This window comes from Staurois parvus, unplaced genomic scaffold (genome assembly GCF_062004578.1).
Source record: "Staurois parvus isolate SC_StPar_1 unplaced genomic scaffold, SC_StPar_1.0 ptg000051l, whole genome shotgun sequence".
Lineage (NCBI taxonomy): Eukaryota > Metazoa > Chordata > Amphibia > Anura > Ranidae > Staurois > Staurois parvus.
This window is the reverse complement of record NW_028317847.1, coordinates 1838877-1852919: the sequence shown is the minus strand read 5'-3', so window position 1 is coordinate 1852919 and position 14043 is coordinate 1838877. Positions and strand designations below refer to the sequence as shown.

Sequence of the window (14043 nt, the reverse complement as noted above, 5' to 3'; positions counted from 1 at the left end):
AAGGGGGGATATGATCTCCATGTATAATACATAAGGGGGGATATGATCTCCATGTATAATACATAAGGGGGGATATGATCTCCATGTATAATACATAAGGGGGGATATGATCACTATGTATAATACATAAGGGGGGATATGATCTCCATGTATAATACATAAGGGGGGATATGATCTCCATGTATAATACATAAGGGGGGGATATGATCTCCATGTATAATACATAAGGGGGGGATATTATCTCCATGTATAATACATAAGGGGGGATATGATCTCCATGTATAATACATAAGGGGGGATATGATCTCCATGTATAATACATAAGGGGGGATATGATCTCCATGTATAATACATAAGGGGGATATGATCTCCATGTATAATACATAAGGGGGGGATATGATCTCCATGTATAATACATAAGGGGGGATATGATCTCCATGTATAATACATAAGGGGGGATATGATCTCCATGTATAATACATAAGGGGGGATATGATCTCCATGTATAATACATAAGGGGGGATATGATCTCCATGTATAATACATAAGGGGGATATGATCTCCATGTATAATACATAAGGGGGGATATGATCTCCATGTATAATACATAAGGGGAGATATGATCTCCATGTATAATACATAAGGGGGGATATGATCTCCATGTATAATACATAAGGGGGGATATGATCTCCATGTATAATACATAACGGGGATATGATCTCCATGTATAATACATAAGGGGGGATATGATCTCCATGTATAATACATAAGGGGGGATATGATCACCATGTATAATACATAAGGGGGGATATGATCACCATGTATAATACATAAGGGGGATATGATCTCCATGTATAATACATAAGGGGGGATATGATCTCCATGTATAATACATAAGGGGGGATATGATCTCCATGTATAATACATAAGGGGGGGATATGATCTCCATGTATAATACATAAGGGGGATATGATCAACATGTATAATACATAAGGGGGGATATGATCAACATGTATAATACATAAGGGGGGATATGATCAACATGTATAATACATAAGGGGGGATATGATCTCCATGTATAATACATAAGGGGGGATATGATCTCCATGTATAATACATAAGGGGGGATATGATCTCCATGTATAATACATAAGGGGGGATATGATCTCCATGTATAATACATAAGGGGGGATATGATCACCATGTATAATACATATGGGGGGATATGATCTCCATGTATAATACATAAGGGGGGATATGATCTCCATGTATAATACATAAGGGGGATATGATCTCCATGTATAATACATAAGGGGGGATATGATCTCCATGTATAATACATAAGGGGAGATATGATCTCCATGTATAATACATAAGGGGGGATATGATCTCCATGTATAATACATAAGGGGGGATATGATCTCCATGTATAATACATAACGGGGATATGATCTCCATGTATAATACATAAGGGGGGATATGATCTCCATGTATAATACATAAGGGGGGATATGATCACCATGTATAATACATAAGGGGGGATATGATCACCATGTATAATACATAAGGGGGATATGATCTCCATGTATAATACATAAGGGGGGATATGATCTCCATGTATAATACATAAGGGGGGATATGATCTCCATGTATAATACATAAGGGGGGGATATGATCTCCATGTATAATACATAAGGGGGATATGATCAACATGTATAATACATAAGGGGGGATATGATCAACATGTATAATACATAAGGGGGGATATGATCTCCATGTATAATACATAAGGGGGGATATGATCAACATGTATAATACATAAGGGGGGATATGATCTCCATGTATAATACATAAGGGGGGATATGATCTCCATGTATAATACATAAGGGGGGATATGATCTCCATGTATAATACATAAGGGGGGATATGATCACCATGTATAATACATATGGGGGGATATGATCTCCATGTATAATACATAAGGGGGATATGATCTCCATGTATAATACATAAGGGGGGATATGATCACCATGTATAATACATAAGGGGGATATGATCTCCATGTATAATACATAAGGGGGGATATGATCTCCATGTATAATACATAAGGGGGGATATGATCACCATGTATAATACATAAGGGGGGGATATGATCTCCATGTATAATACATAAGGGGGGATATGATCTCCATGTATAATACATAAGGGGGGATATGATCTCCATGTATAATACATAAGGGGGGATATGATCAACATGTATAATACATAAGGGGGATATGATCTCCATGTATAATACATAAGGGGGGATATGATCTCCATGTATAATACATAAGGGGGGATATGATCACCATGTATAATACATAAGGGGGGATATGATCACCATGTATAATACATAAGGGGGGATATGATCTCCATGTATAATACATATGGGGGGATATGATCTCCATGTATAATACATAAGGGGGATATGATCTCCATGTATAATACATAAGGGGGGATATGATCACCATGTATAATACATAAGGGGGATATGATCTCCATGTATAATACATAAGGGGGGATATGATCTCCATGTATAATACATAAGGGGGGATATGATCACCATGTATAATACATAAGGGGGGGATATGATCTCCATGTATAATACATAAGGGGGGATATGATCTCCATGTATAATACATAAGGGGGGATATGATCAACATGTATAATACATAAGGGGGGATATGATCTCCATGTATAATACATAAGGGGGGATATGATCAACATGTATAATACATAAGGGGGATATGATCTCCATGTATAATACATAAGGGGGGATATGATCTCCATGTATAATACATAAGGGGGGATATGATCTCCATGTATAATACATAAGGGGGGATATGATCTCCATGTATAATACATAAGGGGGGATATGATCACCATGTATAATACATAAGGGGGGATATGATCACCATGTATAATACATAAGGTGGATATGATCTCCATGTATAATACATAAGGGGGGATATGATCTCCATGTATAATACATAAGGGGGGATATGATCACCATGTATAATACATAAGGGGGGGATATGATCTCCATGTATAATACATAAGGGGGGATATGATCTCCATGTATAATACATAAGGGGGGATATGATCTCCATGTATAATACATAAGGGGGGATATGATCACCATGTATAATACATAAGGGGGGATATGATCTCCATGTATAATACATAAGGGGGGATATGATCTCCATGTATAATACATAAGGGGGGATATGATCACCATGTATAATACATAAGGGGGGATATGATCTCCATGTATAATACATAAGGGGGGGATATGATCTCCATGTATAATACATAAGGGGGGATATGATCACCATGTATAATACATAAGGGGGGGATATGATCTCCATGTATAATACATAAGGGGGGATATGATCACCATGTATAATACATAAGGGGGGATATGATCACCATGTATAATACATCAGTGGTTCATATAGTGAACTCGGTGTAAAGCTATTCACCCTGAGGTCATCACAGAGGACAAGGGGGCATTCTTTACGTCTGGAGGAAAAGAAATTTAATCTCCAAACACGGAAAGGTTTCTTCACAGTAAGAGCTGTGAAAATGTGGAATAGACTCCCTCAAGAGTTGGTTCTGGCCAGCTCTGTGCAGTGCTTTAAAAAAGTCCTGGATTATTTCTTAGATACACAGAATATAACTGGATATAACATTTATAGGTAAAGTTGATCCAGGGAATATCCGATTGCCTCTCGGGGGATCAGGAAGAATTTTTTTCCCTGCAGGAGCAAATTGGATCATGCTTTGCTGGTTTTTTTGCCTTCCTCTGGATCAACTGTGGGTGTAGGATTATAACTTTTTTTTTAATGGTTGAACTGGATGGACTTTTGTCTTTTTTCAGCCAGACGAACTATGTAACTATACTCTTTCAGAGAATAAAGACTCTGTGTCATATGGCATCCTCTTTTTCCCAATAGAAGATGTGAAGAGACAAGATTTCTGCAATGGGATATCCAACACGTTTCAGAAAATTGTAATGTCTTTCCTCAGGGATAGATTACAGAGGAGGAGGATATAAATTGATTCAACCAAGACAATGATGGTGCACCAAGAACAGCCATGCACAAAAAAGATGCATCCACCTCCTTACAAATGCCTAAGTAACACACAAAAAGTGGACAGAAAATAAAAATAAATATATCTAAAATTAAATTCCTAAATAGAGACGATTATGCATTGAAGTCAATAGGGATGTTTTTGCATTGTCTTGTCAACTGCCTGACCCTTCACATTGTCTCCCATCCACTGAGTGTGCAGAGTGGGGGGGGGCAAACAGTTGACAGGACAGACACTGACTGGTTCTCTTGGCACTGCACAACAAAGTCATTACTTACTGTTAACACGCTCCCAATGGAATACTGTTCTTGTATGACCAGCGTGGTTCCATACCAGAATGCCAAAGCGTAAGCCGCGTATATCATTAGGAAAGCGAATCCTATGGACACATTGGCCGTAATGGCTTTCCTGATTCCTATCTTTTTGGCTTCTTCTAAATTCCTTTTATACCTGGAAGACACATTCAATTCCAATTAAGCCAGGCTTTCACACTGGTTCACATGTACCTTTAGCCTGAACATGCTAGTAATAATGTACAGTACTTCTGACATGCTGTGCCCCGCATGGCTGGAAAAAAATCTCTAATTGTAAACCAAGATTTGCTATTAGGGAAAGACTAAGGGATGGATTTACTAAAGGCAAATAGACCGTGCACTTTGCAAAGGAAATGCCCTTGCAGAGTTCACAGTCTATTTGCCTTTAGTAAATCAACTCCTAAGTGTTTAATTTATAACTGTGATGTTGGTTGCAAATGCACATTGGCCAATACATAGCGACTTCATGAATTGCCACTTGCATTAGGCTCCATGCACACGGGGCGTTTTAATCACGCTGGTAAGGTTAGCTGTGTAAAGTCACGTTAAGAATGTGAGTTTTTCAGCATTTTTGTATTAGTGTTTAGTGGCGTTTTGACACATTTGCATTTTTTTTTGTCAAAAACAGTCCAAAAATGGTTTGCCGTGATTTACCGTATTTTGGCATGTTTTTCAGCATTAGAGCATTTTTACAGCTAAAAAACTCCTCTAGAAGCCCACTAGTCCTGGGTTTTTTTTCGAGCCAAAAAACGTTGATTCCAGTCTATGTGTGCATGGACCCATAGGATAAAATGCTGGGGGGTTTACTGGCTGTAGAAAAAAATGTCAAAAGCCAAAAACAGCTGCTGTCAAAACATCCCGTGTGCATGAGGACTTAAAGTAGTTCTAAAAGGTATTCTCTGCATTAACCCTTTTGCTACCAGGTCCTTACACCGTACGGACCTGACAAAGGGGAAGGGGGGTGGTGGCGTTATACACAATCCAGTGGCTGCAGCGGATAGGGACAGATGATGGTATGTCTCTGTCCAGCCACTATCCCCAAAAACATTATTTATTTCCTAAAAGCAGGGACCCTGAAGAATGAGATGATGGTGGTAACAATTGTTTATGTCACACAATATAAGCTCAACAGTTTATCAAGCACAAAATTTCAGTAAAAAATACACTAAATTAATTTTTAGGTCACATGTGCAATATACGTATTACAGCATTTTTGGTACAATACAAAATATGAGTTTGCATCAAGTAGATACCAAACAAGTCAAGCTTTAAAATTGAATGAGCCAGTGAAACAGAGAAAACTTTGGGACCCTACATTTTCTATAGGTGACGCTTTAAAAGCCCCTACAGTTCAACAGTTTAGAGGTAACCATGAATATTTAGGCTAGAGTTATTCCTCTCACTCTGGCATGAGCAGCGATATGTGACATGTGTGGTGCGCAATCAAAGTTTATGTACGTAGGCACCCCTCACAAGTCTGTTTACGTTTTCCGTGTTGTATGTAGGGGTGGGGCTCAACAATTTGGAGGGGGTTATAATTTTAGTTTTTGAACACTTTTTCATTTTACTAAACTTATACTTTGTATTATGTGACACTATGTTGTCACAGGTTCTCTTTAATGAAAAATCAGTTGTCTATTGGACTCCCGATGTCTCATCTGCCCTCCATGCCCATTCAAATATGAATGATGTGAACAATTCCACAATTTCTATGGTATGTACCTACTTTTTCACATGATTGTATGCATTCGGCGTCTGTATGATCAAGTACATAGCCAGACAAAAGGGACTAACCTTTCAGTTTCTTTGGCCTGTCCACCAAAGGCTATGACAGTCCGGATGGCAGCCAGTACCTCCTCCGCCACCGATCCAGCTTTGGCATACGCCGTCAGCTCCTTGTTAGTGAATGCAGACAAAATCTGTAAAGGAGCAGAAAACAGGGACTATCTGAGTCACGGTCTCAGGAGTATGCAGGTCAAGTCAGTGCAAAAGGCATCTCATAAGAACGCTTGTTCCTAGACAGTGATTTAAAATATTGAAGCCACTGCATCACTAGGATAGCCAAGTAAGTAACATGTTCTAAGGCGTGCTCAACAATGACAGTTCTTCAATGAAAAGGTTTCTTTTAAAGAGACCCTTTCACTTTGCTCATTTGGCGTTATGTATGAGATTCTCTTTAAGGAACGACCCAGCTGATACTCACCTTTTTGTGCTCCCGTGCTGCTATGTTCCTCAAGAACCCAAATGTTGAAGCCTCCACAGAATTGATGACTTCCCCTGCCTCACCTGACACAGTCTGGGCCTAGGGGTCACTCGACCCTTAGAAGTGCAATCTGGGAGAAGCATATCAAAGGTGATGGGGTGTCATTCTTTCAAGTGGACCAGTCCCTTGGCCGAAAAGGGCAAAATTGTCAACTCCTCCTTAAAGTGGAAGTAAATTCCTGAAAATCCTCACTTCCACCTTCCAGCAATGCAACAGTTATATCCCTCACTTTTCTTCTCCGGCTCTCTCAGGGGTGCAGAGCTCCATTTTGTCCATTCATCGCCAGCAGGTCACCTCAACACCCACTGGACTGCACTCCCTGCACTGTGCTTAACTCTCATCAGTTGTCTGTAACCGGAGAAGCAACTGTGTCGGTGGGGAGCCTACTGGACCTACCTGGTATATACGAGGTGGTATCAAAAGGTTTAGAGGGTAGTTTTGTAACACGCCAACAGATGGCAGCACAAGGCTGCACACACAGTCACAGGGAGCACCAACCTTCATAAGTCAGTGTGCCAAAAGACATCATTCTGTGTACATCGGGAGCTGTGAAACTGGTGCTATTCTGACCACATGCATAACCACGTCTGCTATTTCACTGTGGACAGCAAGTTAGAACAAAGAGCAAACATGAAATTCTGTATGAAAACCAGAAGGAACACCGCGTTGAAGTCTGCCAAGAACTCCTTCAGTGTGCCTTGGATGACCCATCCTTCATGTCGATCATTGCCGGTGATGAAACTTAGGTGTATGGGTTTCCTACAGAATTTCACGTTTGCTCTTTGTTCTAACTTGCTGCCCATGATGAAATAGCAGAAGTGGTAACGCACGTGGTCAAAATAGCACCAGTTGCACAGCTCCCGATGTACACAGGACAATGACTATTGGAGCACTAACATATAAAGGTCGGTGCTCCCTGTGTCTGTGCGTGCAGCCTTGTGCTGCCATCTGTTGGCATGTTACAAAACTAGTCTTGAAACATTTTGATACCACCTCGTATATACCAGGTAGGTCCAGCAAGCTCCCCACAGACACAATGTCTTGAAACTTTTGATGCCACCTCCTACAGAGTGCCCTGGAGATATCTATTAGGAACAAGGACTTGGAGTTTTGAAGTGATCTGAATTGAACGCTTATAGGGGAAAACGCATTGTGACCTATACAAGGTCCAAAATTAAGGTAAGCGCACAGAGTGAATGGTGGTGGTTCACACTGGAAGAGATCACATTGGTGAACGTGGAATATCCTGAAGTTTACGTCAGAATAACATCTGGATCTCATGGCCTGTTCACAGTCTTTTATTTTACAAATTAGGTTAAGTTCTACTTTAATGGGCAATTCCATCTCATGTCTTGTTATTTACAAATGTATTTATGTATATATGTATTGTATCTTTTGTTTAACTAAATGAAGCTGTAGAAAAAACAAATTACATAACTGGGACCCATTGTGTATCTGCAGCCTTGGTACCATGCCCACCACCCAAAACTGTAAAAAGTACAGAAGGATTCTCACCTTTGCCCATACAGCCGCTGAGACGCCCATGACAGGACTAATGGCCAGAATAACCAGGGTCAGCTTCCAACCTTTCACAAACCCAATAACAAAACCCGTCACGAAAGTAGTTAAGGCCTGGATAAGCATAGCAATTTTGTCACCAATTCCGTCGTTAATTTTTTGGACGTCACTAAAATAAACACATGGGGGGAAAACAGGAGAAAGTGATTAGGGGGTATGGACCTGCGGTGTGCTAGTGAAGAACGGAGAAACTATGGTCATTTTTAGAGATCAGCTTAATGTTACTAAAGTGGTTCTAAAAGTAAAATGTATTTTTATCTTAAAGTGTTTCCTAAGGCAGAAGGTTTTTTTACCCTAATGAATCCTCTACATTAAAGTAAAAAACCTTCTACATTCTCCCCTCTCAGCCCACCTTTATACTTACCTGAGCCCGATCTCGATTCAGCGATCTGTATGAGAGCAGCGGCTCTCTGCCTTCTCAATGGCTCAGAGGCAGCAACGGGAGCCATTGGCTGCTGCTGTTGTCAATCACAGCCAGTGAGAAGGGAGCGAGGGGTGGGGCTGAGCCACGCTCTGTGTGTCAATGGAAACACAGAGCGGGGCTCAAGAGCAAGCAAGCGCATGGTGCCCCCATAGCAAGTATTGCTATGGAGCACTCAGCGGGAAGAGGTGGGGAGGTGCCAGAAGTGCTGGCGTGGAACCCGAGAAGAGGAGGATTGGGGCTGCTCTGTGAAATATCATTGCACAGAGCAGGTAAGTATAACATGTTTGTTATTTTAATTAAAAAAAAATCAGCATTTACAATCACTTTGGATCATGATTTGCTGGGTTTATTTTGCCTTCCTCTGGATCAACTGTGTGTGTAGGATTATAAGTTTTTTTTTTTAATGGTTGAACTGGATGGACTTTTGTCTTTTTTCAGCCAGACTAACTATGTAAATATGTAACTTCAAAACATTAAGATAAAAAAAGCATTTTGCCTCTTGCCGTGCCCCCTTAAATGTTTACTTCTCTCAATCCAGCTCTGTGCCAGCCAGCCGGTCTCCTGTCCTCCCTCCATACACCGGGGTACATAGCCCAATTGTAAGACAGCTGCAGAACTGCATGTGAAGGGTTTATACTCACTCGCTCAACCTCGTGTTCAGCTCTCCCGCATCGTTCACATCAAACCAACCAATCTCTTGTCGCAGCACTGCGTGGAAAAAGTTCTTCCTGATCTTTTTTATCTGCTGTCCAGCAGCCAGAGACCAGAAAGCGATTTGGATGTAGGCAGCAAAGAGAACACCAAAACCCAATCCACTGTAGTAGTAGGCATACCTGAAGAAGAAAAATAGGCACAATCAGTCCCTGTGTCTGAAAGAAGAACAATACTTATAGCAGCCAATCAGCTGCTTTGCTTTATTTAATTAATTCTCCTTGATGATTCTTTCAGGTTGTTCGGGACTGAGCGGTTCAAGATTCTTCTCCAGAGCATTGAAAATCATTTCTTCTGTTATCATACAAGAAATATATTCGTGCTTGTCCCTTCAGATAATTTCGCATGAACTGTCATGATTGGCTCTCGAAAGCTATGTACTAACAATCAAATTTCCGGACAGTCGCTCCAAAAGCAGTATTTTCATCCAATTTTCTGATCGTGTGTACTAGGCTTTAGTTATTTATATATCGATGTCTGGCTCCCTCATGAGGAGTTTCATCTTCTCATTTTGTTTGGTAACCACTGAATAATTAAAGCCGCCCATACATGGATTGAAATCGGTCCCTGCTGAACCAGCTAAGATTCAATCCATCTATGGGCAGGCTGATTGTACATAAGTCGATTCATTGATCGACTTGGGTACAACCAGCCTGTCAGACTTTTTACATAAGATTACTGTAGGCAGCTATGTCCGCTAGCAGTAATCATTGTGTTCTGATGGCCCGGAAGGCTCCCTGTGCCCTCCTGCTGGCAGAACACAATAGCACTTTGGAAGGCATTCCCTCATCAGCATTGACTGTGGTAATGGTGGAATCAATCAATTTTCTTTCCTTCCACCTGAAAGTCTAATCATGGCTAAATGGTTAGCCCTTCCACCTGGCAGCACTAGGGTTGTTGGTTCGAATCCCAACTATGGCACCACCTGCCTGGAGTTTGCATGTTCTTCCTGTGCCTGTGTGGGTTTCCTCCAGGTAATCCCGTTTCCTCCCACACTCCAAGGACATGCTGGTAATTAACTGGATCCTGTCTAAATTGGCCTTAGTATGTGTATGAATGTGAGTTAGGGACCTTAGATTGTATGTCCCTTGAGGGTTAGGGACTGATGTGAATGTACAATATATATGTAAAGTGCTGTGTAAATTGACGGCGCTATATAAGTACCTGAAATAAATAATCTATGGGCTGCTTAAGAGAGCATTTCCCCCATTCCCTATTGTATCTGCAGGACTGGAAGAGAAGGGAAATCTATTCAAAAAGACACAAAAATATATCAGCTAATGACCAAAGATGTAATCCAATAAAACTAAAGCTGGCCATACACTAGTAGATTTTTGAACAATGTTCGTACGAACATACGTATTAAAAGTATGAGTATGCTCGATGACATGACGGATGTTGTTCGAAATTGTTCTTAACATTCGATTTTGGTGTGCATGGACTTTCCTGAAAGAAAACCACATTTACTGTTAGAAAGCCGTTTGCTCAAGAAAAATTTTCTATCCTGCTCATTTAAATTTTCTCATCACTGAAAATTGAGTGGACGCTCATAGAACAAAAAAATTCAAATTAAATTCTACCGATATATGTGGGCGTCTATAGGGTGTCTCTACTCTGGATGGAGGAGGTACGGAGACACTTTTGGACAGCAGCATTGTCAGTCTGGGGGGAGGGTAGTGTTAAGCTGGCCATACACTAGTAGTTTTTTGAACAAATGTTTGAATGAACATTCCTACAAAAATTCTCACAGTACATTCGATGATGTGACAAAAAGTTTGTTATTAAGATTTGATTTTGGAGTAAATGGGCTTTACCAAATGAAAACCACATTCACTGATTGAAGTCCATTAGTTTGAGAACCATTTTCCATCCCGCTCTTTCTAATTTCTTATCACTGTGGTCAAAAACAAATGGTAGCTTGACCCCACTAACATTTAGAAAATCAAGGGAATGTTCCTAAAAGGAAAATTCTCTAACTAAACTCTACTAGTGTATGGTCAGCTTTAGGCTATCTTTCCACATGGAATGCAGGCAACCTTGGTCATCCATGTCCACATCATTGAGCTTTCTCTGCTCATCTATCCACGCAATGTATATGATCAGATACATAAGGCTCATGGAAATACATTATTGTTAATAACTAACTTGGAGCTCAAATATTACATGACCTTTGTATCATGAAAGATAAAGTGTACTGTTTAAAAGAGATCTGTGGATATTCTGTGCTACCATTAAACACCCACAAATATTAAGCAGCCGCCACCAATAATGAAATACACAGAAATATATATTAGGTGCAACGCTGAGGCCCCGATCACATACACTATATTGCCAACAGTATAAGGACGCCTGCCTTTCTACGCACATGAACTTTACTGGCGTCCCAGTCTTAGTCCATAGGGTTCAATATTAAATTGGCCCACCCTTTGCAACTAAAACAGCTTCAACTCTTCTGGGAAGGCCGTCCACAAGGTGTAGGAGTGTGTCTATGGGAAGGTTTGACCATTCTTCCAGAAGTGCATTTTTGAGGTCAGGCACTGATATCGGATGAGAAGGCCTGGCTCACAGTCTCCGCTCTAATTCATCCCAAAGGTGTTCTATTAGGTTTAGGTCAGGACTCTGTGCACGCCAGTCAAGTTCCTCCACCCCAAACTCACTCATCCATGTCTTTATGGACCTTGCTTTGTGCACTGGTGCGCAGTCATGTTGGAACAGGAAGGGGCCATCTCCAAACCGTTCCCACAAAGTTGGGAGCATGAAATTGTCCGAAATGTCTTGGTATATTGACACTTTAAGAATTCCCTTCACTGGAACTAAGGGGCCAAGCTCAACGCCTGAAAAACAACCCCACACCATAATTCCCGTTCACCAAACTTTACACTTGGCACAATGCAGTCAGGTAAGTACCGTTCTCCTGGCAACCGCCAAACCCAGACATATCCATCGGATTGCCAGACAGAGAAGCATGATTGGTCACTCCAGAGAACAAGTCTCCACAGCTCTAGAGTCCAGTGGTGGCGTGCTTTACACCACAGCATCCGACACTTTGCATTGCACTTGGTAATGTCAGGCTTGGATACAGCTGCTCGGCCATGGAAACCCATTCTATGAAGCTCTCTACGCACTGTTGTTGTGCTAATCTGAAGGCCATACGAAGTTTGGAGGTCTTTAGCTATTGACTCTGCAGACAGTTGGTGAGTTCTGCGCACTGTGCGCTTCAGCATGCGCTGACCCCGCTCTGTCATTTTATGTGGCCTACCACTTTGTGTCTAAGTTTCTGTTATTCCTAGTTGCTTCCACTTTGTTATAATACCATTAACAATTGACCGTGGAATATTTAGTAGCCAGGAAATGTCACGGATGGACTTATTGTACAGGTGGCAACCTATCACGGTACCACGCTTGAATTCACTGAGCTCCTGAGAGCGACCCATTCTTTCACCAATGTTTGTAGAAGCAGTCTGCATGCCTAGGTGCTTGATTGTATACACCTGTGGCCATGAAGGTGGCTGGAACACCTGAATCCAATGATATAGAGGGATGTCCCAATACTTTTGCCAATATAGTTTAAGTCGTAGCGGGAATGCGATTTTCAAAGCCTGATTCACGATTCTGCGTGTTGCATAGGGCCAGCCCATTCACTTGATTGGGTGGTTCTATGCACCTTTGTCACCCAAAAAGAAGCTCCTGCTCATTTTAGGGTGAAAAGCTTCACGTAATTTTTAAATTGCCACAATTGCCACACAATCCTGTTTCACGAAAATTGTGGCAGAATCAGATAGCATTTGGGGTGCCATTAAAGGATAATGGCACCCAAACGCATGTTGTGCAGTAATTGCATCATTGGCAGAATTCCAAATTGAGAAGTGTTAATGGAGCCTAATACAATCTGTTACAAAACGTATTGTAAGTTAACCACAAATGCAGAATATGCACTTAAAAACATGGAATCAACCCAAATGTGAAAGTGTTTTAAAAAAATACTCAATGATGTGCATACACAGTAATGACATGATACAAAAATGTCAAAGCAGTTTATAAATACGATGTGCTTATATAGATATATATATTGTAGATAAATTGTTTAGCATTTTCTATTCACTGCTCTCTTTTCTTTCTTTCTAAGTTTCGACTGTTTTAAATAACCTTTGTTTCTTTCTTTCTTTCTTTCTCTCTTTCTTTCTTTCTTGCCTATAATGATCCACTTTTATTTATTAATGTAAAACCTGGCCTTGCGTTTTTAAAAGTCCCGCATTTTTGGTGCGGTAAAAAAAAATGCACCAAAAAATTCACCTCCCCATTGAAATGAACTGAAAATGCATCAAGAACATGGCAAAAATGCATCCAAAACACACCCACAGTTTTTAGAGTCACATTTCCTTACTTCAAAGGTGTAAAACGCACTAGAAATATGGCAAAAACATAGAAAAAAAAATGATAAAAAGTGACAAAAACGCATATGCATTTTTACCGTGTTTTTGCAATGGAGCAGTTTGAAAGGATTCTCTCTTTTTTTTTCCTTTCTCCTATGACTGTTTTTAACAATGTTTAATTAGGTCTTTCTTTGGAAAGGTTACCTAAGATGCTTTTTTCAAATCTGCTCTACATACTATAAGAAT

General features: G+C 40.5%; 1 protein-coding gene across 1 annotated transcript in view; it reads right to left on the bottom strand.

Moving 5' to 3' along the window:
- Window positions 1-14043, bottom strand: part of ABCB1 (ATP binding cassette subfamily B member 1) — a 117599-nt gene that overhangs the window by 61304 nt on the left and 42252 nt on the right. Inside the window, exons 6-9 of the mRNA XM_089666257.1 lie at window positions 9355-9546; window positions 8227-8398; window positions 6243-6367; window positions 4413-4584 (exon numbers count right to left, since the gene is read on the bottom strand). Coding sequence (XP_089522383.1) covers window positions 4413-4584; window positions 6243-6367; window positions 8227-8398; window positions 9355-9546 — 661 coding nt within the window. The remainder of the gene's footprint in view (window positions 1-4412; window positions 4585-6242; window positions 6368-8226; window positions 8399-9354; window positions 9547-14043) is intronic.